The sequence below is a fragment of the Terrapene carolina genome, unplaced genomic scaffold (assembly GCF_002925995.2).
Source record: "Terrapene carolina triunguis isolate 2854851 unplaced genomic scaffold, T_m_triunguis-2.0 Scaffold695, whole genome shotgun sequence".
Taxonomy (NCBI): Eukaryota; Metazoa; Chordata; order Testudines; family Emydidae; genus Terrapene; species Terrapene triunguis.
The window spans coordinates 313318-340670 of NW_020665046.1; the positions used below are offsets into that span (position 1 = coordinate 313318).

Here is a 27353-nt window from a genome sequence, read left to right on the forward strand (position 1 = left end):
TTGTTCAGCCAATCGCTAAGAGAAACAAGTTTGCTTACATTTACGGGAGATAATGCTGCCCACTTCTTAATTACAATGTCGCCTGAAAGTGAGAACAGGCGTTTGCAAGACACTGTTGTAGCTGGCGTCGCAAGATATTTACGTGCCAGATACACTAAAGATTCATATGCCTCTGCGTGCTTCGGCCATCGTTCCAGAGGACATGCTTCCATGCTGATGATGATTGTTAAAAAAATAACGCGTTAATTAAATTTGTGACTGAACTCCTTGGTGGAGAATTGTATGTCTCCTGCTCTGTTTTACCCACATTCTGCCATATATTTCATGTTACAGCAGTCTCGGATGATGACCCAGCACATGTTTGTTTTAAGAACACTTTCACTGCAAATTTGACAAAATGCAAAGAAGATACCAATGTGAAATTTCTAAAGATAGCTATAGCATTCGACCTAAGATTTAAGAATCTGAAGTGCCTTCCAAAATCTGAGAGGGATGAGGTGTGGAGCATGTTTTCTTAAGTCTTAAAAGAGCAACACTCTGATACAGAAACTACAGAACCTAAACCACCAAAAAAGAAAATCAACCTTCTGCTGGTGGCATCTGACTCAGATGATGAAAATGAACATGCGTCGGTCCGCACTGCTTTGGATCTATATTGAGCAGAACCCGTCATCAGCATGGATGCATATCCTCTGGAATGGTAGTTGAAGCATCAGGGGACATATGAATCTAACGCATCTGACATGTAGATACCTTGCGATGCCGGCTACAACAGTGCCAGGCAAATGTCTGTTCTCACTTTCAGGTGACATTGTAATTAAGAAGTGAGCAGCATTATCTCCCGTAAATGTAAGCAAACTTGTTTCTCTTAGCGATTGGCTGAACAAGAAGTAGGACTGAGTGGACTTGTAGGCTCTAAAGTTTTATATGGTTTTATTTTTGAATACAGGGTTTTGTCATACATAATTCTACATTTGTAAGTTCAACTTTCACGATAAAGATATTGCACTACAGTACTTGTATTAGGTGAATTGAAAAATACTATTTCTTTTGTTTTTTACAGTGCAAACATTTGTAATACAAATAAAGTGAGCACTGTACACTTTGTATTCTGTGTTGTAATTGAAATCAATATATTTGAAAATGTAAAAACCATCAAAAATATTTAAATAAATGGTATTCTATTATTGATTAATAGCATGATAAATTTTTTTATCTCACGATTAATCAGATTAATTTTTTTAATCACTTGACAGCCCTATTTATTTTGTATATTTTAAAATGTTGGGTGCGTTTTTGCTTATTTTATTTGTTTTCATATATATATATATATATATATTATATATATATAAAAAATATGAAAGAGCATGTGAGAAAGGAAGGCAGAAGGGGATTAGCTAGAAAGAGAAACAAGAAAAGGGGGAAGGGAAAGAGCACGAAAGGTACGTGAAGGGAGGATGAAAGGAAATGACTGAAGGAAGGAACTTGAGCCGTCAAGTCAGCCAGCAGAGTGAAAAGAATGCTCAGTCATTGTAAAATGCATAGTGTGATCACATCAATATCAAAAAGTATGTTTAAACTGCTTCTGAACTTATGCCTGCCATCTTGAGTCTCAGGCTGGCTCTGCCCTGGCTGCTTCTCCTTTTCCAATTCTATATGGCTGAGGGAGATGTGTGGCTGCATGAGATATAACACCCTCCAAAGGGGGTTAGGGGTCTTCAAGACACAGTTTGGATACAGAGTGTACTGGGGAGGGGGGTTGCATCAGTTTGCAAAGGAGGTGACAAGGAAACTCCCTGACACAGATATTCCTCCATAGTCCACCACAGCAGCAAGTCTTGACTCCTCTTGAGCTATCCATATGTCAGGATAGGGATGATATTTTTTGCAGATAGCCCTGCACAGATCTCAGACACAGACTGACATAAAATATCACCTAGATGCAAAAAGCCATGCGCCCAACTGCCACAAGGAAGAATTATATGCTTCGCCAACACTGTGATCTCAGATAATACTCATGGTATGGAATCTGTCCTCTGGAGAGAAAATCTTCAAGGATTCTCTCGGGGTTCCAGTTAACTCTGTCTCTTGTGGGTTGAAAGTAAATCTTATAGTCTGAGAAGTCACAGGGACTGGAGGACTTTCTGAATAGGCAAAAACTTTTTTCATAAGCCAAGCATTTAAATAAGGGTAGTCTTAAATGTCTGAAGAAAACAGCCACCATAGGCAGAGATTTGTGGCTTTCTACAGAAATCAAAGTAACCCAAACAATACTGCTGTGGGTAGTGGTAGTGGTTCCCCAAATCCTCCTTCCCTCTAAATCTGTAGATTCTTCCCAGGAGCTGGATGGACAGAGAAGGGGAAGTGGGCATCCTTCAAGTAGAGAACCGCAAACCAATCCTATGGACTTAAAGGTACAATAGAGACTAATGTCAACACATGGAACTTCAGCTTTTGTAATATTTTACCTCAGATCCATTATGGGAGGTAGAATCATTTTGCTCTTTTGGGTATCAGAAAATAACTGGTATAGAGCCCGTTTCCCCCATATGGGTGAGGGACCAACTCTATGGTTCCCATAGCACTTTCATGATAATTCCTGAAAAAGAATGTGTGGCAGAGAAGATGGGGGTGTAATGCCAGAGTGGAATAGGATGGCATGATCTGTTTTTAAGACCCATCACATTATTCTACTTCTGTTGTCATAGAGTGGAATTGATGGTCCTCAGAGGAGAAAGGTAAAAATCCACAAGAAGGACTATACAGAGTCCCTTTTAAATTTTTTTTTTTTTTACTGGAATTAAATGCAGCAGATGAATTCCCCAATGGGACCTCTCGTAAGAATGCTTGGACCACCACCTGAAAAAAAGTGCCTCTGAGTCAACATCTGGCCCAAAGGTTGGGAAGAGATGAGTGGATTTCTGTCTTATTGACAGAGTGTAGAGACCAAGAGATCTGAGCTTTGCCTGGGATCCTTCATCTTCTGTCTCTATACTAAAAGACATCAGGATTCTCAAATGGAAAGTCTTCCATTTGTGTCTGACCAGTGGCTCTTTAACTAAGAAGAGCATCAGAACCCTGCCATTGCACTGATCTGGCAGAAGCATTAGCTGGATGTCCAGTGTGTGTTTGGACACCATCTGCCACAAGACTTGCATTGCATCTTGTCAGTGACTAGGATGTGGGCAGTCATGCCTAGTGGTTAGAGCATGACTCAGTAGTCAGGAATTGGAGCCCAAAGTCACAGGCCAGGCACCAGAACCAAGGGTCAGAGCCCATCAGATGTCTGAGTAGAGTGTACCTGGAGCGAGGCAAGGCTGGGAACAAGCAGGCACAAGAGCTATTGAAGCTGTGGGCAAATGCTTTGAGCAGCCAGTGCCCTTCTGCTGCTGGTGGTCTTAAAAGCACGTCTGTTGAGGACTTTGGCCAACTGGGCTGTTTGGCCAATCAGGTAGCTCAAGTGGGACCCAGTGGCACCTAAACTGGCTGGTAACAGGTAACCAGGCTAGCTGCAGGTCATTTATCCTGACACTTCTACACTTCAGGGAGCTGATCCAAGAAGTGCATTTTTTCATCCCAGATAGGGAGCCCATACTTTGCTATTACTGCCTGGAAGCTGGCAATCCTCATCTGGAGTGTGGTTGAGGAACAGCAGCAACAACAACAACAATAATGTGGGTCATGTCCGAGGAGAACCAGCTGCTTAGCATCTTTCTCTTTAGGCATTGGCTTAGGGACCCCAGTCTGGTAACATTTCTCATTGATGGTTGCCATTGCTGGACACATTTATACTGCTTTGGCAGGCCTGAATAAGTGGCTTTCACCCCATGCCCAACATTGAAAACACATGCTCAGTACCTCAGTCAACCAGACTCTGAGTTCCCCCACCTCTAGTAGTTTGAGGCAACTATCCAGAGTTTTATAGGTTCAGAGAAAGTGAGCAAGATTGAGCACCAGTCCTTGTTATGACCTTCTTCCAGGCACCACAGATAAGTATTGGTAACTGATATCACAGCATCTTATGAAGCACACAGATTAAAGCTAGTTTTCTTAGCCACCTCAGCCATGATGGTGGTTGAGTCAATGCTCCCTCAGAAATCCTAACAAGGCTGCAAACAGGGGAAGGGTAAGCAGCCTAACAGGGCTAGGATCCAGCAGAACCATGTCTTCAATGGCATGGACAGAGAAAATTTAAAAGTGTTCTTTAAAATTACTATTTACAAATAAGAGAGGTCAAAAAGAAAGGGAAAAGGAAGGACAAAGCCAGCCAGGGAACCAGCAAGGATGCTGGGCTGTGCACTCCAAGCCCAATGCACTTTCAAGCAGTTCCAAGAAACTGAAGTGCAGTTGGGCCAACCCCCAAAAATTAAAGTAAGGGGAGTGGTCCCAGCACACATGGCTTGTGGAAGCTTCTGAACTAGTTTGCTAGAGGGAGACATCCAAAGAGCGAAGATCCATTTCCACAATTCTTGAAAGAGAATACTGGAACATTTTAGCACTACTTTGAGATATACAGGAAGTTCCTATGCACTTACATTTATTTAGAGCACTGGTTCTCAATCTTTTTGGGTTCAGAACCCATTTGTAAATGTTTATGGCCTGTCACAACCTAGTAAATAGTCCGGGAATGGAGGCCCTGGGGCAGAACTAGTAACTGGACATTTTGACGCCTGGTGCAACTAAGCATAGCTGTGCCCCCTACCAGAGGGGGAACATGGTGGTGGTTGCACCCCGTACAACCCAGAGAGGCTCGGTGGCTCACTGAGATGAGTCAGGGGGTGGAGGTAGCACTTCCTCCCCAAGCCCTGCCGTATGGGGCTGGCCTAAGTCACCCCGGGTCTTTGCTGTCCCACTCACCTCACCCTGGTTATGACCATGCCCTGGGGTGGTTTCAGTCAGATCCTGCCCTCTGGGGGGGTTGAGTCCTGCCCAGAACTCACCCCATGAATTGGCGGCTCCTGCTGCTCCTATGCTGTGGAGCTGGCTGGGCTTGGCTCTCCGCTTTGGGTGTTGCAACCTCTGGGGTTGCAGCGCCGCTCGGGTTTGGCTCTGCCCCCGACTGGACCAAACTTATGTGAGTGGAGTTGTCACCTGGCTCATGGGGTTGCAGTGCCACTCATTCAAATTTGGCCTACCTGGACCCCCATCATCACGATGGCTGGGCCAAACTTGAGAGGTGCTGGGACCCCAGAGGTTGCAAAGCCTGGCACAGGGAAGCGAGTACAGGCAGCCCTGTGGGATAGGAGCCACAGGAGCTGTCACGTGACCCCTTGAAACAGTCTGGCAACCTAATTTTGGGTCTCCACCCATAGGTTGAGAAACCCTGCTTCCTCTCTGCAGATAGGAAGATCCTCCCAATAGTGACCTGGTTTGGTGGATGAATGGGGTATGATAATTGGGACTGCAAAAACCACCTAAGCACTTGAGTTTGTTAGGTTTTCTGCTATAAAACAAGGTAATATACACTGAAAGCATTGGGAGATTTTCTGCCGTGTAGTGAAATGAAAAGAAAGGTTTTTAGCAGGTTTCATTGTACATGTCAGGTTTAAAATATGAACAATTCACTGAAGTGTAGTGAATGCCTGCAATGAGGTAACATACCCTACTGTTAGCAGATTCATACATATCCCCCTCCACTTTCCTGGCATAAGCCACCAAATTCTCCATGCGGCGATCCTTCAGTGCTGCTGGGTCAGGAGTGGGAAAGATGGCTTGGACGCTACAGGGAAAAAAAACATAAAATCCATCTCTTTAAATGTACATTTAGAATTTTTTACAATCATTAAACTTTGTATACACATAACATACATTAACACTATTTAATCCAACCACTCCCCCACAATTATTTAAGTGAATTTAGTAATGGTGAAATACGTTTAGACTGTCAATGCAAGTGAATGAAGTCCTTTATTTACAAAACAGATACAGCAAGGGCAGAGGCAATGGATGTTTGCTAGCACTGTCCTCAGAACCTAAAACCTGAGCTGGAGAGATAATAGGGTTAAGAAGGTAACTCAATCTCTAAGGGCCATCTGCTGAGATTTCCTGCAGGGCACCCATCAGTGCAAACTGTGATGGTGGTTTTTATAGTGTATACATTTCCCCAACAAGAACTGAACCAAGACCACAAAATCATGTAGGCCTTCAACTATCAGGTGCTCACTTTTCAGTTGCTATAATAATCCCATTACCAATCTCTTGAGCCATTGGTTTGATGGATACATCAAACTTCATTAATTAGTGATATTTCAATTGGTAACATCAAAATCCACTCATGTGGTTCCCACAATTTCCCAACTCAGACACTTCCATACAGCAAGTCACTAATCAAGGAATGTAAATATTTAGGAAAAAGTCTCCCATCATGGTAAATACTTACAGTTTATGGACTAAGTGATTGCGTAGGTCTTGAGTGACATGTTCATGCCATGCTTTCCTTACCCCCGTACTGGAAGGAGGTGCAGCTGTTGGCAACGAGCTGAGGTTTCCAACATTGCCAGAATTTGTGCCATCATTCATTAGTGGACTGAAAAGGAAGACAAACAAGTGAATGTTATAGTGTGGAACAAAACTGCCCATTTCATATATGAAATAGAATTATTTTTAAAACAACTTTCTTCACTGACAGCTACAGTTACAAAGATTTTAAAATGAAACTGTGAAGCCATCGAACTGCAATATAAAAAGCAATGAAATCATGGAATTTGAGGGCAGAAAAGGAAACTGCTACCACTCCAGAGGTTTCATTGATGCTACTTGCCATTGTCAAGATGCTCATTAACTTAATTCTTTTAAAACTGCTTAGGTGTTGAGAGATATTGGAACAAAGATGAAAGGACAGGCAATCTATGAGATACAGAATCACGGCTGTTAAGTATACGGAACAAGTACACAAAAGAATAAAATATTCTACTTTTGGAAATGCATTTTCAAGTCAAAAGTTTGAAGAAAAATTGTGTTGGGAGGTGTGCAGGTTTGAAATGGCAATGGGGGTGGGAGAGCGTGGCCAAAGAGCAGCATTCATTGTTACAACAGAAGATACAATGGCGATAAAATCATATTACACAATGCATATTCTTCATTTAAAAACTTACACTCCATGCAAACAAATCTTTAACTTAGCAAGAATATAAAACGTGTGCATTACTTCGTTGTCCCCAGGGATGTTGGAAGAGCAGTTTCTGAGATTAGACTAGCTTGCTGGTCTGTTATCCCTCCTGCAGAAAGGTTCATCTGGTTAGCTCCTTTGGGAAAAAATGAAACAAAACTGGTATAGAAGGTTGCTTAGGTTTACTTCAGAGTTTTGATAATAAATGTCACATAAATGGCATTTTGATCTTGGTTAAGAAATGAGAAATAAACTTTTTTTTTTTTTGTTATATCGGGTAAACACGTGTCCATGAACATCTAATTCTTGTGGCGTTTCCTGAAATAAACTACTCATCGACGGAAATTAGAAATACTATAATTTTTGGCACACCTGTTTTCATTATAAAAACTGACAGTTAAAATTCTAAAGTCATGAGATCTGAGATGAGCTTACATAACCACAAGAGAGAACATAAGAGTGCTGACAATTTATCCATCATATTGACTCAGTCTATCCAGTATTTGCTGAAGCAGAACAATCTTAATATGAGTGATTTACATGCTTTATTAAACAAGATAAAATCCATAAGGAATTATGCCTAAATACAAACAGCACTATGAGCAATAACAAAATCGGTGATATGTTTAACTGCTAATCATACTTTTCTGAAGGTAGCTATCATTAGCTATATCTGGCATAAACTGAACCTCCTACTTTTCTAACAGATTGAATGAAAGTATGCTTAAAGATAAAACTTTGTTTCATTACTCAATCTAAAGAAAAAAGTCGTTATCTATATGCAATCATATCAGTATGCCTGAACTTTCCTCATTTTCTGGATTAGGCTGCAATTAAGTTTATTACAGAACACATTTCTACTGCTATTTTCTTCACCTACCTAATGGATTTATGGTCCTCATTTGCTGGTGAGCTTGAGGCTGTGCTGGTTGTTGGCCTTGTACCTGTGGCTGCAACTGTGTCTGTGGCTGGTTGCCATATGGCAGTCCAAGAGCAGCATAGGCTCGCTGCATGGAGCTGGGGTCAATCGGATTAGGATTACTTAATGAAGGAGTAGTCTGTTGGCCTGTTCCAACAGAGCCAATAGAATTCTGGATTCCACCAGCTGGAGACCCTAGAAGGGCTAAAAAATAAAAAAAAAAAAAATAAAAAAAATAAGAAAGCGAGGTGGAGTGGGGGGATTAAGGAGGTAAGAGAAAAAAGTCAAAATGAGATTGATACGGCAATAGAAGGTATCTTTCATGCAAGTAAATGAAACATGCATATTATATATATACATATATATATATATATACATACACACACACACACACACATTTTAGTTTAAATAAACTTGGGCTTTCCTATCATCTGAAGAGCCAAACTAGAGAAACACAAGCTTCAATCCTACACAATATGAGCCTCTCTTGCCTTGAAGTACTGATTTTAGGTTCAAGACCAAACCAGCTGCCTAATGCATGTGCAGTCAAAGGAGAGGAGAGAGAAACTTCAAGCAGAAAAGCATATTAGAATTCTTAAAATAAATAAATAAATAAATAAATAAAAAATAAATAAATCTACTGGCCCATTTCTTGGGTTAGAACCAATGTAAAGATGTCAATTGTGCTATAAATCTGGGCAACCTAGTTTCTAGGTGTATCTGACAGAGTTCTTCACTTTCCTTTCAAATGGATTCTTAAGGGAGACACCGGATTTGAGGGCAAGCTGTGAGAAGAAATGGTTTGGCCCATTTTCAGTTGAAAGTCACAGATCTTATAGAAGGAGAATTCCAGCTTGTACAGCTTCCTGAATGACCTTGGGATTGTTGTAGAAGCATGTAGATCAGCACAATCTATCTTGACTATCTTTAGGATAGAAAGGTGAACTGGAAGGGAGCCATCTCTGGAGGAGGAATATCATGGGTCTCTCACTCTCCATTACGGTAAATTTGAGTGCCTCAGTCATGTGGGAAACTGGGTGAGCCCACTCCTCTAGAGAGGGGCATTTGGGTGACTTAGATCTGGAGGATCTTCTTCCAGCCCTCGTGTGTCCAGTTTCGCTTCATCCTCTGGAGAGGCCTGTCTGGCCACCCTTTTTTTTTGGGGTGGGGGGCAAACTCTTCCATAGGCCTTTCCTTACTACTTCCCCAATAGGCCTATCACCTGGCATTACCCATTTTCTCCACCTGGAGAGGCAAGCAAATTGTGTCACAGGTGGGGTTGAGTCCAGCTCCCTTTAAAGGGCCCAGCTACCAAGTGACATCAGTTTTCTGAAGACTCTGTAGGCCTGCCTCAAAAATTCAACACAGAACCTGAGGCAGCAGCTGGAAGAGGAGTCAATCCCTTCATGTTCACATATCCTGTCAACCTCACAATCCCATTCCCAGAAGCTCAGAACTGTGAAGATGCCTCATCTTCAGCACTGGGGGCACAAATCAAAGTGTGCCAGAGTGTCTTTAGGATCAGAACACACTTCCAGATCCAGACTCAGCTGAGTGCGACCAGGATCTCAGACTGGATTCCGCTGGCATTTCTGCTCCTAAGACAGATACTCACATGGCCTCCTCTAAGAAGCTTAGTCTGAGTAAGCTCTCCTGGGTGTAACAAAGCTGAGTAGAAATGGATTTATGAATTGAGCACCAATCTGAAAGGTGCCCGTCTCTTAAACCAAAGAGACATCCTGTGTGGTTCTCCATGACAGGATGTTAAACTCTCACATGAGGGGCACTGTTTGAAGCCTACTGTCTTAGTTTCTGCCACTACACAGGAGCACCCACATCAGTGCTGAGGAAACTAAATTTTCTTTAGGCTCCATTGAAACACCCAACAGAGGAAAACTAACACTGTTTTTAACAACAATTAACTATTTTACTGAAAAAGCAAAGCTTTCCCAAGGGGAGGGATAGCTCAGTGGTTTGAGCATTGGCCTGCTAAACCCAAGGTTGTGAGTTCAATCCTTGAGGGGGCCACTTAGGGATCTGGGGCAAAATCAGTACTTGGTCCTGCTAGTGAAGGCAGGGGGCTGGACTCGAGGAGATGGGATATCTCCATTAATTTATTTATTTATTTTTAAGAGGACTAACAGTGAAGCAATGGACATCATTTCTAGATTGTTGCTAATGATGGTCAAGAAGAAGAGAGTGGTGGTTGGGGTTATGCCCCTTCATATGCCCTGAGGTAGTGGGACACTAGCATATGGGCAGCATGCATGCAGTTTCGAAGGACAGTGTACTTCAAAAGTTCCAAGCTTATGTGTATATTTACCAAAGCAGATAAAACTTGAAGCAACAGTGATTTTTAATTCATTTAAAAAAAAAAAAAAATATTTCCAACCTATGTCCATGACACTTGCTCGCAGTCCAAGTCTCCTCCTAGCTTCCAGTGCCAGTCTTCGTCCCCAAGCAGGCAGATCCAGTCTCCCACCACCTGGCTTCCAGACCCATAGTCCTTGCCAAACCAGTCCCATTCTCCACCCCCAGCTATTAGTCCCAGTTTTGCTGCCCAAGCAATCCCAGACTACTCCTCACTCCTCCACTCCAGCCTCCCCACCAACTTCCGGTCACAGTTTCTCTCCCCGAACTCCAGTCCCAGACTCCTTGTCTTACCCTTCTCTCCCTCACCCTCCTCTCCCTCACCCTCCCTTTTGTCCCCTTTTCAGTTGAATCATGCCATTTCCTCCTCAGACATGATGCTTATGTGCCAGCATGGGATCACTGAGAGTACAGGAAATACAGATTCTCTGCTTTCAGTTCTGGTGCCCGTCCCCACCCTGGCCCAGAGAAACTGGGAGCATTAATTATAGGGTAAGTATTCTTGTCCCCATAGCCCTTGGCTGGAGCATGCGCAGTCGCTGTATGAGGATGGCATATGTGAATGCCAATCACATGTAGGAGCTGTGAGGGGATGAAGAGTGCTCAGTTGCTCTGTAGGGATGGCATATGCGAGGTTGGGCAGCACTAGGAATAGTGAGAGGCTCATGTAGGCTTAGTGAGTACAGAATCTTCAGAGACTTAACTGCTAAAAATCAAAGACGTCTCTGCTGAGACTGTGTGAATTGCAATTTTTCATAGGTTCGTAAACTAGTCCAAATTTGCATAAATTTTCAAGGGACAGAAGTAGTCATCTCTTTGACATCCCCTTGCCAAATTAAGTCACTACCTCAAAGCATGGGGGCACCAGACGTGTCCAAAAGGTCAAGATTTATTAATATGGGCACAGAAATGCATTTTCCCCTAGCCTCATTCTTGGAAATTCCTTAACCATTTTATCTGAAATTTTCCAAAAAACTTCAAGCTGACCCAGACCCTTGGCATGGAAAACTTTAGTCCAAATGGATAAAAGTTTTTCAAAGTATAAGCAACTGAAAACAGGGTCTTATAAGAGGAAGTGTCATACAACCTTAATAATAGGTGGTGTTACCTCTAATAATAAAAATAAGTGTATATACTCGATCATAAGCCGGTTCGTTTATAAGCCGACCCCCCCCAAGATGGATAAGTAAAAATGGAAAATTTTTATAACCCATTCATAAGCCGACCCTATAATTCAGGGGTCAGCAAACTTTGGCTCCCGAGCCATCAGGATAAGCCGCTGGTGGGCCGAGATGGTTTGTTTACCTCGAGCATCCACAGGCACGGAGGTAAACCTAAGTAAACAAAGTGTCCAGGCGCACCAGCTGCTTACCCTGATGGGCCGGGACAGCAACTAGTGGGAAAATTTGGGGGGAGGGGGGGGAGAAGCTGGGAGTCAGGGGAGTAACCCCTGTGACCACCCTCCACATGACCCCACCCCTAGCCTGGGACCCCAACACTCTCCCCATCCCATCCCTTCCCACCATATCTGGGGAAGGCCAGGGGAGGATGTCTCTGGCCTGGCTGGAGCTGCTCCGGCAGGCTGGGCAGCGTGGCCGCAGCCTGCTCTGGCGGGCCAGACCGGGTGGCGCAGCCGCAGCATGTTGCAGCGGGCTGGATCAGGTGGCACGGCTGCAGCATGCTCCGGCGGGCCGGGCGGTGTGGCCACAGCCTGCTCTTGGGGACGGGGCCGAGCGGCACGGCTGCAGCCTGCCAGCCCCGCAGCTGCTTCGGAGATCCGGGGGAGAGCAGCGTGGCCAGAAGTGGAGAGACTCTGGCCCCGCCTCTTCCCTTCTGGCTCTGCTGGCTGTACTGCCTCTCCTTGCTCTTTCTGTTGGGGGGAGGGGCTATGTCCCACCTCTCCCTCTCTATAACAGTTCATAAGCTGACCCCCTTCTCTGGTGCTTCCCTTTTTTTACTAAAACAATTCGGCTTATGAACGAGTACATAGGGTACTTAAGATTACATTTTATATCAAGGATGTAGTTGAGGTCAGATACATACATTCCTTGTAGAAAATCCAAACACTCGGAGACTTAAGTAAGATACCCTAAAAAGATATAGCTTAACACCACTCATTTGATAAGCACGTGAGGCACTGGATTCTTGACGCAATGCAGAGGGTTCCAGAAATGAAAAGGTTTACACATGCACAGGTGTAAAGATTTTAGAAAATCTGCTACAGTGATCTTGAAGATCTTGGCAATTGGGGTTGGAGGCTAGGTAGATGCATTTGTCCCAGGAGTGAAAAAGGTTAATGAAATGGAGGAGTGTCTGGCTGGAACATGAGTTACTGCAGGGTATAAGAAGATTTCAGAAGCTTGAGGATCAGCAAGTGTGAGGTGGTTGTTACAGGGAGGGGGTATCCACCAGATCTTCCTACGTTTTGTGCTCTTTCCCCCTGAAGCTGCCCCTTCCCTATCTTTAAAAGATAGTTCTGAGAACCAACATGCATCTGTGCTGTATTTGTATATAGCACCTCTGCTTCAGAATGATCCTCTAGAACTCAAAGGGAGTTTGAAGTGTTCCAGATACCAGTGAGGTGTGACTGATCCAGCATGCTCCAAAATTTGGAAAGCATTAAAAACATTGGGAAGCACAGACTCAACAATTCAGAAGGTGGAGCCACATAAAAGCCCAGCACAGATGCAACAGGGATTCAAAGTTCAAATTTTAAGACAGACAATGGAACAGGGCTACAGATTCTAGTGCTCTGATGGCTCACCAGATGGCTATCCTGAAACATTGTCCTATTTGCATCACAACTTGATAGAGAAGTAAATGTTACTGCTCTTTCCATTCCTTTCTTTTTCAGTTTTTTCCATCATTTTCTGCCATGGACATTTTTAACAATTACGGGAGATATGACAAGCAATCACATCTAAAAGCAAGCATAATTTAATTTGGGATGTTGTGAACCAGCACACCAATGTTTGTTTGCATCCTCGTGTATCATGTTGCTAATGTGCCAATTTTCAGTCGCACCCCATTAATTTAACTGAATTTTAATATTACATTAAGAGGGCCTAAAGCGTGAGACAGGTGCGCCTTTGTGTTCTAAATCTAAATAAGTAAAATGTAAATATTCACAAACTTAATTTTTTTAGCTTAGTAAAAGCCATGAGAAGTCATGGATATCACTTAGACATGCATTTCAGATTGAAAAATTTTGCACATCAGTGCACTGCTAGGAAGTGCTAATGGTGAGTAGTGCTGAATTACGAACAAATTGAGGAAAAGGAGGTGGGATTTGAGATTTGCATTGCCTTCCCCTTCCAAGAAAAGATGGCAAATTCTGCAGTTACCCTCCATCTTTCTGTTGCATCCAAGCCAAAACATCTTACTCAGAGATCTAATAACAAAGACTGCTTTTTACATAAAATTTATTTTAATTCAAGTGCTTTTACTGGTTTGATAAATCACACAAGTGACAAAACAATGAATGTATGAACAATGCACAGCCAAGTGTTCTGCAGTGACTTAAATTAGAAGATCACCATGATAACACCTGCATTATGACTGCTAGAAACTCTGTAGTTAGTAACTTGAGAGCAAATGCTCTGAATGGATTTCTCACCGGAATTGATCAGACATTAAAGCTGCTATTTTTTAAAATTAAAACTACCAGCAAATGTCTCAAAAATCAGTTATTGCAGAAATGAATCACTAGCAATTAACCATGCCTAAAAGAAAGGGAGACCAGGGAGGAGATTGGTAAAACAAGTAACAGTCAGCATAAAAGGGCAAATTATATTCCTCAAAACGCGTTAATTTATATTATCTATTCATAAGAATGGCTTAACTGGGTCAGACCAATCATCCATCTGGCCCACTAACCAGTCTTCCAACAGTGGCCAATACCAGGTGCTTCAGAGGGAATGAACAGAACAGGCAATTATTGAGTGATCAACTGCCTGTAATCCTCTCCGAACTTCTGGCAGTCAGAGGCTAGGGACACCCAGAACACAGTTTTGCATCCATGACCATCTTGGCTAATAGCCATTGATCGGTCTATCCTCCTTGAACTTATCTAGCTCTTTTTGAACCATGTTATTATTTTGGCCTTCACAACATCCCCTGGCAACAAGTTCCACAGGTTGACTATGCGTTGTGTGAAGAAGTACTTCCTTTTGTTTGTTTTAAACCTGCTGCCTATTCATTTCACTGGGTGACCCCTGCTTCTTGTGTTATATGAAGAGGTAAATAATACTTCCTTATTCACTTTCTCCACATCATTCATAATTTTATAGACCTCTATCACATCCCCCCTTAATAGTCTATTTTCAAAGCTGAATAGTCCCAGTCTTTTTAACCTCTCCAGCTGTTCCAATCCCCTAATCATTTTTGTTGTCCTTCTCTGTATCTTTTCCCAATTCTAATATATCTTTGAGATGAGGTGACCAGAACTGTATGCAATATTCAAGATGTGGGCAAACCATGGATTTATATAGTGACAATGATATTTTCTGTCTTATTATCTATCCCTTTCCTAATGGTTCCTAATATTCTGTTAGCTTGTTTGACTGCTGCTGCACATTGAGCAGTTTTGTTATTCACAAGACTCCAAGATCTTTTTCTTAAGTATATTACATTGTCCAATGGGCATTATTTTGCATTTATCAATGTTGCCCAGCCACCCAGTTGTGTGAGATCCCTTTGTAAGTCTTTGCAGTCTGCTGTGGACTTAACTATCATCTGCAAACTTTGCCACCTCACTGTTCACCTCTTTTTCCAGATCATTTGTGAATATGTTGAACAGCACTGGCTCCAGTACAGATTCCTGAGGGACACCACTACTAAAAACTGACTATTTATTCCTACCCTTTGCATCCTATCTTTTAACCAGTTATGATCCATGAGAGGACCTTCCCTGTTATCCCATGTCTGCTTACTTTGCTTAAGAGCCTTCGGTGGGGGATCTTGTCAAAGGCTTTCTGAAAGTCTAAGTACGCTATAAACACTGAATCACCCTTGTCCACAGGTTTGTTGACCCCTTCAAAGAATTCTAATAGATTTGTGAGGCATGATTTCCCTTTACAAAAAACATGTTGACTCTTCCCCCAACAAATTGTGTTAATCTTTGTGTCTGATCATTCCGTTCTTTACTATAGTTTCAACCAATTTGCCTGGTACTGAAGTTAGGCTTACCAGCACATAATTGCCAGGATTGCCTCTGGAGCCTTTTAAAAAATTGGTGACACATTAGCTATCCTCCAGTCATCTGATACCAGAGGCTGATTTAAGTGATAGGTTACATACCACATTTGTTTAGTTCTGCAATTTCATATTTGAGCTCCTTTAGAACTCTTGGGTGAATGCCATCTGTCCTGGTGACTTATTACTGTTTAATTTATCAATTGGGTCTAAATTTATCAATATGTTCCAAATCTGAGTAACTTGCGCAGGAATTTTTCAACCTAAGCTAACCTAAACATAAGAGAATGGTAGAATCACTTTTTTGGTAGCTTCTTTCCAGTCTTAACTCCCTTTGCCTTCGGTGAAACTCTTCCACCTCTTTCTTACATGGCTTATTAGCTTGCCTCACTTTCCTTGTGGTCTCAGCGCCTAAACCAGAACTAAGTAGAACTCTTTCAAAACACAACTACTCAAATTTGCAGTTCTTCCCTGACCCTCAGTTATTTCCCACCACCTCCCTCGATGACTTGAGACTTTTCTTTTATCTCCTTTTCAAATTTACTTTTGCTTGATATCATTTAACAGACTGTAGCATGCACACTGTTAGATCTTCTCAGTTTATTTTAATCCTGCCCAGCAATCCTTTAAAACCTACCAATATAATTTCAACAATTATCTGCTTCGAGGACAAAACAACACAAAAGACCAGAAGTTAAAAAATAAATATTACCTAACTGTAATATTAAGCTATTATGGTGGAGTTCGCAAGAAGGCTTACTAGAATTTCAGCCATTCATTCAGTTTCTTTAGGGTTAAATATACAGTTCAATGCAGTTTTACTTCTTAGGATTAATCGCTGAGACACATGCATGAGACCTTTCTCTCCACAAACCTGTTTCCATTTATGCAAATTTGTTTGTCCTACATTGATCAATGGCACCCTTGGCTAAGGACCAGACTTGAAATTATTTCTGATATTATGAAAGACAGAAAAGAATCTTACATCTTCTCAAGTGCCATCTGTGTGCAGATAATGAATTGCACAATTTATGGGAATAATAAACTAGACCCACTAATAATTTGACTGACCTACCTTAATACAAAATGACAGCTAGAAATTATCCTGTCTTGGCAAAATGGATGTTGTCTTTCTGGACTGGGAATTTCCCTGTGTCATGAATCAGGTATTAAAAGTAATAATTTGAATATAATGATCAAAAAGGGAACTGCCCAAATGTATTTTTATAACAGAATACCATATACAGCAAATGAGTTTATCAAACCACTATAACCCAAAGTCCTTCATAGTACTGTATATTTGATTCAATTTGTTTTACCTATGTCATTCTAATGTTTGTACAGTAGCTAATAAGTAGAAATGATCACTTACGTTGTTGGTTTCTTTTGTCACTGGCATTTTTCAAAGGGAGGCACACAGGACAATCATGCCGAGTACAATTCTTCCAGTGAGAGATGATTTGTCGTGAAGATGCACAATGAGCAACTATCAAAAGAGTGAAGCAATAAAATTTAAGGTTAAATCTGGTTTTATGGCTCTGAATAAACGAATTCCATTTCCAATACCCTCATTTTCTTTACTAAATAGTGTTACAAACACCAAAATCCCAAATACAACTAAACAAAATGTCAGGACTTGAACAAATAATGAACACCTCTTTCTCCGGAGAGTACATTAATGAAGATGCTGCTCTGAAACGCCAAAAAACTAGTTCAGCTGCTCTGACATGAAGGAAACTAGTTCAACAATCTAATGGCTTCCACATGCTAAGCTAGTAGAGATCAGGTATGCTGCAGATGTGACATCCTTGATCTGTGATTGGAGAAGTGAAACATGCTACTCTTTCAGGAGTAAAATAGTATTAACAGTGACCTTGAAAGATTAAATATTTTATTCTTTCTGCTAAGAACAACTGTATGATGGCGGTAACAAGTGGCAAGACTGGAAGGGGAAAAAAGCAAAAAGGTGTAGCAGCTATTTAAAGAAAGGAACTTTTATGCCAGGGGAAAAAGTCACTGTCAGCTGGCAAAAACAGTAGAGAAAAAACCCACTGGAGAGTAGTAAAGAACTCTTATATTGATCTTCTGAAAAATTTGCTCTTACCTTGACAGGCTTTCCCAGCTTGACAATGTGTCATGTGATTGAGGACATTCTTCATGGTTCGACAGTGTGGGAGAGCACAGGCTCGCACCTCTCCATTTGCTTGCTCTCGTCTCTGACATTTGTGGGCATGAAGCAGTAGAACCAGTTGCTGCTGTATCAGTTTGCGTTTCTCAGGATCTGCTGTTGGTCCAGCTGCCATTGCTTGTGTTGGTACAATGCCCACCTGCTGTACCTGGGTTTGCATCTGTGACTATGAGAAAACATTTTGTTTTCATGTGTTATCAAGTACATTTCACATAAATGTAACTGAGAACAGCATTAATGTGTAAGATAAAACAGGTGACACTTGATTTCAATGAGCAAAGAGTGTGCTCAGCACTTGGAAACGAGACAAAGTCATTTAAGAGTCTAAATATAGATTTAGTCACCCATTTTCAAAAGTCATAGATTATTCCTATCTTGATAACACATTTAGCCAACCTGGAAAAGGCTGCTGTTGCTAGATTCTTTATAGTGAAAAGTATTTCTGCCTCTACTGTTAAAATTTTGATGCCTTCATCCTCAGCAGGGACAGCACCCTGTATCTACACTCAAACTGACAACTTTAGTATCTAATGGCATTACACACGTACAGGAGGCCATGTGGCCAAAGAAAGTGACAGATCCACACTGTTGCTCAAGGTCTGTGAGTGTCTTATCAAACTGTCCATGGCATGGAATCTGTCTGCAGGGAGATAGGAACTTGCGGCAGTTGAATCCAGGGTCACCACTATAAACTCTATGAGCTACATGGGAGTCAGAATAGACTTTTCCATGTATACCCAGATTCCAAGGACGCTGGGAAGTAGAGCAAGGATAAGGTTGCCGACTGAACTTCCGACTGGCATCTGCCTGTTTGAAGCCAGTGGTCCAAGTGCAAGAAGATGGTGTAGCCATTTTATCTCATGTGTGCTACTAACATTAAGATGACAACATTTGTGAAGACCCTGGATGCTGTTGCCAGCCTGAACTGTAGTACTTTGAACTGGAAGTGTTCCTGTCCTACCAGAAACCTCAGGAATCCTTGGAGGGATGGATCAGTGGGTTCATTTGACAGTAATCATTTTTCATGTCAAGAGCTGCAAACCATGTGTCCTTCTCCAAGGAGAGAATTATTGATGCCAGCATAACCATGCAGAATTTTAGTTTGAGAATAAAAATGATCTCAAGAATGGGCCTCAATCCTCCCTTTTTCTTGGGAACTATGAAATAGAGTAAAACTCTTTCCCTTGATGCTGATATGGCACTTCCTCTATAGCTCCTCATTCAAGGGAAAATTCCATCTCCTGCTGAAGGGTCTCATTGTGAGACTGCTCCCTGAAGAGACGGGAAAGGTGTTTTTGGAGGAGGTGGGTAAACAAACTTGATTGTATAGCCAAACTGGATGGTATCTAGGACCCACAGGTCCACTGTTATAGCCCTCCAGTTGAGGGCAACGTATGCTACACAGCCACCAAAATGGACTACAGAAACAGGTGGGAATGGCCTCATAAGGTTGCAACTCTCAAGCATCCCATCAAAAATAGCTTTTAACAGCTGGATGAGGTTGGGTGGCTATCACCAAGGTGGATAGTTCGGCATACCTTGTCATCTGCACTCTGATGCTTGTGTGGTGGTTCATATTCTTATTGGTGATAGAAAGGCTGTGAAAGGAGTCTTTGCTTATACACCTGTTTATGATGATGCTTCGTTGGGGCTCATGAATGCCCAGGAAGAGGAGGGCTGTTCTGGAGTCTTTTAGTGAGACAAAGGCTTGTCTATTTTCTTGCTGAAAAGACCAGCTTCATGAAAGGGCAAGTCCTCAATGGTGTTCTGAATCTCCCTCGGGAACCCCAAAGAGTGAAATCACAACACACTACATTACTACTGTGGTACCAGATGCGTCCACAGCTAAAATCTTATTGCAAGGTGCATAGAGGCTACCTTCCTTAACAAGGGTTTGGAATTGGGCCCTGTCCTCCTGGGGGAGTTTGTCTTTGAACTCCAGGAACTTCAAGTAGTCAGCAAAATATGACTTTATGAACAGGGACTGGTAGTTAGAGATTCTGAGAACTAAATGCTAGTGGATATGAATACCTTCCTCCTCAGAAGATCCAGGTGTTTCACTCCCTTGTCCACAGGGATGGCTTTAGGGTGTTGCTACCTGGATTAATCTGGGGCTGCTTGTACTACTAGGGAGTTGGGGGCAGGGAAGGTGAACAAGAATTCTTCCCCTTTTGCAGGTACGAAAGTAATATTTCTCAGCCCTTTTAAGGGTAGAGGTACATTACAAGTGTATGCTATACCACTCTATAATTGCCTAGGAGGAGAGGGACAACGTAACACTCTGGTAGAGTGCACAGATCCAAGCTGTAATGCATAAAGATTCCAAGGACTCCAATAGGGCCTGTATGAAGGGTTGAACACTGGTTTGGTGTGGGGGAAGGCACGAGGTACCCATGATCCCTTGGAGAGTAATCCTACTTGCATGGAGGATGGGTCCAGGAAACTCTCAAAGCCCTGTCTGGATTAACCTCTCTGGGAGATGGTAGTTTGTCCTGGACATCGGATTCAGCTGACAAGAAGGCTGGATCTAGCTCCATCAGAGGTACTACTGGTGCCGGTGGAAGCAAACTCTGGCTCATGGATGGAGAAGGAGAATAAATCATTCTTTCTGAAACGGTATCCTCTTCTGGCATTAAAATGTTCCTCTGAAGTACCAGGCCCAAAACCAGTGGAGAGTGTGGGTCTGGAAGGTTGAAGATATTCTCTAGAGTAGCATATGTCTCAGTATGTCCTGGCGCACAAGGGGTCCCAGTTATTGGTTCTGCCGGATACAGTGCCGCAATAGACTTAGTGGTTGGCAGAGTCTACCATTGGAAAAAGAGTCATGTCTGCAGCTCTTGGTCCATACCAGAGGATGTTGGCGGCTTGCGAGAGGCCACGGTCGCCACTGCTGTCAATAGTGGTGGCAGTTCCACTGGAGCCTTGCTCCTGCATGCATTCCCTTCATGTCAGGAGGGCTTAGGAGACTGAAGTCCTTGGGACCTGCCTGTGAAGACTCACCTGACTTGGAAGGGCTCGGAAAGGGATCCTCTCTCTTGGAAACAGACTTAGAGGGGAATTTGTTTTTATATTTGTCAGAATGCCCCTTTACTCTTATGAGAAGCCCGAGATAATGGGTAGATTTATCTGATCCGGCCTCTGCTCCAGAACTCATGCTTGGAGGTACACTGCTTGAGGACTGTAGCGGTTGTATAGGGGCATCTCCTGGCATGGATCTGACTGGCATCTCATGGCTTTCTCCATGAGGTACCTCCTCAGTCAGAGCTCTCGTCCCTCTCAGGTCTGGGGTGGGAAGTAAAGCAGTAAAGGCAGTACTGGTGGTAGTTGATGACTGAGAAGGAGCAAGAACACAAGACAGTTTTTAAATCATGTGATTCTGGGCACAGTCCTACTCTCAAAAGGTAAGAGAGAGAGAGGGTCCCTGGGGTAGGGAAAAACAAAGCTACACTAACTATAAGATTACTGTAAAAACACTATTATATACAATTATATTTAGAGAGATTAAGACAATGCGAGAATAGCTCCGGGCCGAGGATTCAGACTCAGGCCACGCAGCAGTGAAAAGGAACTGAAGAGATGGTCGATCCGCACCTCCCCTTACAGCCTCAGTGCTGAGCACAAGGAAATCCAACATGCAGCTGTGGACCAATGGATGCTACTTGCAAGATTTTCTGGTCTTAGGTGCATGGTGCACACGCATACCCATTTGTGGAATACACACCAGGACCAGCACTCCAAGGAAATTCCAAGTTTCCCTCCCTACTCCTAACTTGATAGTCCCGTTTTGTACACCCAAGAATCACATTAGTCCTCTTAGTCACAACTTTGCATTGGCAGCTTTTGTTCAGTTGGTTATGATAGTCAGGATTACACATTGCTTAATTTCACTGCATGACAGAAAATTGAATTACTGGGAAGATATTTTGTTAAATTATAGCTCCTTTAAAATACTACTGAAAATTGAGCTGAGCCACAGAAAGTTTTTGTAGACAACATCCAAAATTATTTGAGCTCTTTATATACTCCCCTACGGGCAGGGTCAAAACCTCTCAATTTCATCATTTCTTCTATCAAAATCACTACATTATGCAAAACCAAGAGAATCAACCGAGTTTATTGAGAGTGAGCATAGAGGAACATGCAAGATCAAATGCTGAGATTCAGCAGACTAAGTTTGCTATAAAACATTCTGACAAACTTAAGTCAGAAGGAGAAGAGAGCTGCTCCAATTCACATTAGAGAAAACAACTGAGAAAGATGAGGACTGGGTGATTATATTAGCGTCTTAAGTAATATTCTTGAACTCCATCTGCTGGTCAGAAGAGTAATTGTAAAATCTAAACTTGTATTTGTAATGTACAGTAGCCAAACCCCTGGGCATATCAATCATTGTCTAAACAGCCCACTGAGAACATTATAGATGTATCTGTGCTTTCCTTGAAGAAAATACTCTTAAGCCTTGACTCATGCAGAAATGGATGCACTGAAAAAATTGGGTCAACCTGATAGAAAAAACTTAAAAAGGCACTCTGTTACTGTCTTACAGCCAATGTGCCTACATGCACTGGGGTTTGCAAAACAGTCTGACAAATAAAGGGTGGTCACAAAAACTCTTGTAGCTCAGTTGCACAGGGCTGTGCATGCCACAACGTGCAAAATGTTGCTTGATTCCTTCATTTAATAATATAGGGTGGGATCACCTCAATATCCCCAATAAAAGCATGAGTCATGATGCTTGATCCACCATTACAACTCTAAAACAAAGACTACTAAAATCATGCTAAATCTCAACAAGGTCTATCAGCATGTTTGCAGCATCCTTTGAAGTTGAGGTTTGAGGGAATTTCCTTTTCCCCAGTAACTATTCAACCCAGAAATCCCTGCACTGAAAGCAATACTGATTGTATTCTGTGACAGTCATAAGAGGCTTCAGGCTCTCCTTCTAGGTCTCTGGGTACTCAGATAGCTCTCACTGCTGGAATCTACATAGTGTGCTGAGCAGTTATACAATGCTTATATCAGTTAATTACAGCTGGTTATCCCCAACTTTTTTGAAAAAGAGCTGTTAAAAAGATACTTTTTGTTCTTGACATGCAAATTGATATTTTCATAACATACATCTCTATCAATCCAGTGCCATTATTGAGACCAATGGATGTAGCTCCAGTATCCACTGCTCAGATATTGTTTGGACCCAGGAAGAGAAAAAGTTCCTTAGCTTGTCCTGATGCTAAGACTCTGTGCCTAGACCCTTTTACCCTAAGGCTGACCATTTAAAATGCAAAGGGTCTCCTTGTTACCTCTTTGGCGCTGAAAGAAGTTAACCTTGATAAAGCTTGCTTTCTTCCTCAAGTGGCTTCACCCCTTTTTCCTGAACAGCAGGCTGTAGTCTCCCTGGATTCATTCCTGCTGGATTCCACCCTGGGGTTATCTAGGCCTCTTCTAAGGTAGGTTTTGAAGGCAATGCAATAATCCTTAATCCTTCAAAGAACCACTTTCACTATCAAAAGAAAGCTGTCTTTTAAGGGCAGGGCTATTAACCTGAATTTGGAGGTCTGGGCTGTGGATCTAAAGGTTCTAACCATGCTGATACCCAGGTGAAGTTATGATGATTCCACATGAAGGAATTTGGTTTTATAAAGCTAGGAAATTACACACAATCTACATTAAAAGGACATTAAGGTTGCAAAAATCAAGTGCTCAAAAATTAGGAAATGCCAGTACTATGGTTTCCTGTGCCACCTTAATTTGCTCCCTTATGTGTTTTATGTGTTTGCATCAAGACACAGTCTTTAGCTACATGATAACATACTACTATTTCCACAGAATTCCTGTTTCAATCAGTTTACAGGACAGACCACGCTCTGAGAAATCAAAGTTGTACAGTGAATGAGGCTGTTGCTTGTAGGACTGCTGACTCATTTGTTGCAGAAGTTTCAAGATACATAGTGAATAAAGAAAGAGAAAGGATAATCTCATAGTAAGGCAATTGAATGCCTGCCTGAAGAACTATATTCTATCCCTACCTCTGCCACACAGTTCCTGTGTGATACTAGGACAGTCACTTAAAGTGGAGGTTACTTGCCGTAACTGGTGGTTCTTCAAAATGTCGAATTCAGATAGGGACCACACACATGGGTATGCGCATGTGCACCATGTGCCCGAATCTAGAAATTCTTCAAAGCAGTGTTCATAGTCCCGCACATGCACAGTAGCTCTCCTTGTGCTCCCAACCGAGGGTAGAAGAGGCAGTGCAGGTTGATGCCCCTTCAGTTCCTCCTCTTATCGCAAATCCAACAGCATCAAAAGGAGATGGGACAAAGGGTGGGTAGTAGAATACAGATAGGGACTACACATCTCAAAGAAGCTACAGTAGAGCAAGTAACCTCCACTTCTTTGAGGGCTACTAATTATGTGTATTCCACATAGGGGTGACTGGCAAGCACTGTTCAGACTGGAGGTGGGTGGGAGGAAGCTGGTAAAGGTGCTTGCAATACTTCCAATCCTATCTCTGTCTGAGGCAATGCACTTCCGATCCCATCTGCAACTGAGGCATGAACTAGAGTGTAGTGTGTTGCAAACATGGGGATAGAACTCCAGGTAGCTTCCTTGGAGCAGGACGTCCGATACAAGCTGCCTCCACATCATGTCTACTTGCGTGGAATGAGTTGTGACAGCCCCAGGGGAAGAAATTTTTGCTATCTTATAGAACTCCAAGATGCATCCCGAAACCCACTTAGAAATCCTCTGGGAGATTCTGGTTTGCCCACGCAATCTCTTTGCTATGGCAATAAAAAGTTTCAGGTAATTTCCTAATAGGTTTGGTTCTTTTCAGGTAGAACGTCAGGGCATGCCAGACATCAAGGGAGCGGGGTCTCTTCTCTTCAAAAGAAGTGTGGGGTTTTGGGGACAATACAGGTAAGTATCATTTAATTGAGGTGGAACTCAAACAATCTGGGGGAGAAATCTGGGGTGTAGCTGGAGAGAAACCTTTTCTTTGTGAAACACTGTATAAGGAGGCTCCGCCATGATCCTCCAAGCTCGCTGACCCTCCTAGCAGAAATGATAGCCACAAAAAGCCACCTTCATAGACAGGCTGGTCCTGGCACATGTTGCCATGGGTTCAAAGGGCGGACCTGAGAGTGTCCACAGGACAAGGTTAAGGTTCCACTGATGTGTAGGTTTAAGCACTACTGAGAAGGTCCTGATCAGGCCTTTCATAAATTGTGCTGAAGCAGGGTGAGTAAAGATGGACCATCCTTCCACTGGAGGGAGGAAGGCACTAATCACTGCTAGGTGTACTTGCTCAGAACTAAGAGTGATCCCTGAAGTCCTCAGGAACAAGAGATTGTTTAGGACAACTGGGATGCTTAAGGTATCTATAGAATGTCGGTGCAGTTGAGTCCAGACAAAAAAAAGTCTCTCCATTTGGCCAGACAGCAGGTTCTAGTAGAATCCTTTCTACTTTGGTTAAGGATCTCCTCAATGGGGGCCAAGCATAAGCATTCTATTTCCAACACCCATCCAAACACCAGGCCATGAGGTGGAGTGAGCCCAGATTGGGTTGCTTTATTCCCCCCCCCCCCCGCCATCCTGGGTTAGGAGATCTGGGAATGGGCAGACCCTGATTGGTGGGTGGGCAGACAGACATCTTCAGAAGTTCCATGAACCAGAACTGTCTGGGCCAGTAGGCTGCTAGGAGAATGATACTGGTTCTGTCATGACATATCTTCCCCACGACTTGTAGAAGGGGAATGGGAGGAAAGGCATATCTGAGGCCATTTGTCCAAGGCAGCAGAAGAGCATTGCCTTGGGAGTCACAATCCATGGCTCCTCTGGAACAAAATAAGGGGAGCTTTCTGTTAGCTTGGGATGCAAATATTGGAGTACCCCACTGTGTAAGTATCTTACTTAGGATTGTCATGAACCTCCCATTCACAGTCTGCCAAGAAGCTTCTGCTTAGTCTGTCTGCAAGGGAGTTGTGAATACTGGGGATATAGGCGGCCTGTATCGTGATGCGCTTCCTGACGCACCAGTTCCAAAGTCTGATAGCTTCCAGGCAGAGGAAATGAGATTTTGCTCCTCCCTGTTGGTTGATATATACCACCATGGTGATACTGTCCAACATTATCTGTACATGGAATAAGCGTATGAGTGGAAGGGAGGCTTTGCACACAAGGCAGACTGATCTCATTTCCAATATGTTTGTATGTAGCCTGTTCTCTCATGAGGTCCAGGTACCCTTACCAATGTGATTGTACAGGTGAGCATCCCACCACAGGAGGAAGGCATCTGTCACAATGGTGGCCATGGGTGTGGGAGGGCTGAATGGAACCCACACCATGACCAACAAATGAGGGAGGTGATAACTCTGGTGGAAACAGTCACCTTGGAATTGATGTGGTCCTTGTTCAGTTGGCAGATTGAATGGAGCCAAGCTTGAAGACACCACAAGTGGAGTCTGACAAACAGCGTCATGTAAGTGCGTGCGGCCATGAGCTTAACAGTGAAAGATACCTGTGCACTGTAGTTTGTGGTCTGCAGGTAATGCATGAAATCACGTTGGTTATTTTATGAATCGTGTCTGCGGGGAGAAATGCTCTTGCAGAAACTGAGTCCAACGTCACCCCCATGAAATTTATTGTCCTCGTGGGTAACAAAATGGACTTTTCTTTGTTTATGCAAACATCTATGGCTGATAGAAGTTGTACGAGAAGCCTTGTCGCTGACCTGACCTCCTAACGAGAGTGGCCTACCAGGAGTCAGTCGTCAAGGTATGGAAACGCTGTATAGCCCTGGTGCTTCATCTGGGCTACCACAGAGAAAACCTTCGTAAATGTTCTGGGTGCTGTAGTGAGCCAAAAGGGGAGGGCCTGAAACTGTTCCTGGCCAACCGTAAAATGCAGGAACTTCCTGTGTGATGGGTTAAGGTCCATGTGGAAATACACGTCCTTTGTGTCAAGAGCTGTGAACCACATCCTTTCCTGAAGGGAAGAGATTATCAATGCCACTATAACCAGAATTTCAGCTTTCAAATAAAGATGTTGAATTGCCAAAGGTCAGGATGAGTCTCCACCCTCTGTCTTTTTTGGAAATTGAAAATACGGGGAGTAGATCCCCGTCCCATGATGAGGTGGGATACACTCTATTGCCCCTCGGTGCAAAAGGGATTCTAATTCATGTTGAAGAATCACCTCATGAGAGTGGTCCCCAATGTGGAACCGGGAAGGGAGTCTGTGAGGCAGGAAGGAGCGAAACTCTATGGAGTATCCCTGATGGATAATTTCCAGAACCCAACTGTCTACAGAAGTGTTTAGATTCTATAGCATTAAACTGCAGTTTCAAAAAGGAATTATGCAGCTGTGCAAATGGCTTCATAATAGAATTATAAACAGGGTTCTGACTTTACCAGGTGGCAACCAGCCCCCTTCTATAAACACACCACCAAAATATAGATGATTTTTAAGACAACACAAACAAGAGATGAAGGAGCCCTCCTCTGACAACTGGATGGGACTAAGACCTGGAAGTTTATGAGATTTATATCCTCGCCTGCCCATTTACATTTCCTTTC

At 42.9% G+C, this 27353-nt stretch overlaps 1 protein-coding gene across 3 annotated transcripts in view; it reads right to left on the reverse strand.

Annotated features, from left to right (window-relative positions):
• The window catches only part of CREBBP (CREB binding protein), a 185104-nt gene that overhangs the window by 69203 nt on the left and 88548 nt on the right, over window positions 1-27353 (reverse strand). For all 3 annotated transcript variants that reach the window (XM_024215113.3, XM_024215114.3, XM_024215112.3), the window contains exons 4-9: window positions 17695-17944; window positions 16963-17076; window positions 7989-8231; window positions 7148-7244; window positions 6380-6526; window positions 5602-5719 (exon numbers count right to left, since the gene is read on the reverse strand). In XM_024215113.3, the coding sequence (XP_024070881.2) occupies window positions 5602-5719; window positions 6380-6526; window positions 7148-7244; window positions 7989-8231; window positions 16963-17076; window positions 17695-17944 (969 nt within the window). The remainder of the gene's footprint in view (window positions 1-5601; window positions 5720-6379; window positions 6527-7147; window positions 7245-7988; window positions 8232-16962; window positions 17077-17694; window positions 17945-27353) is intronic.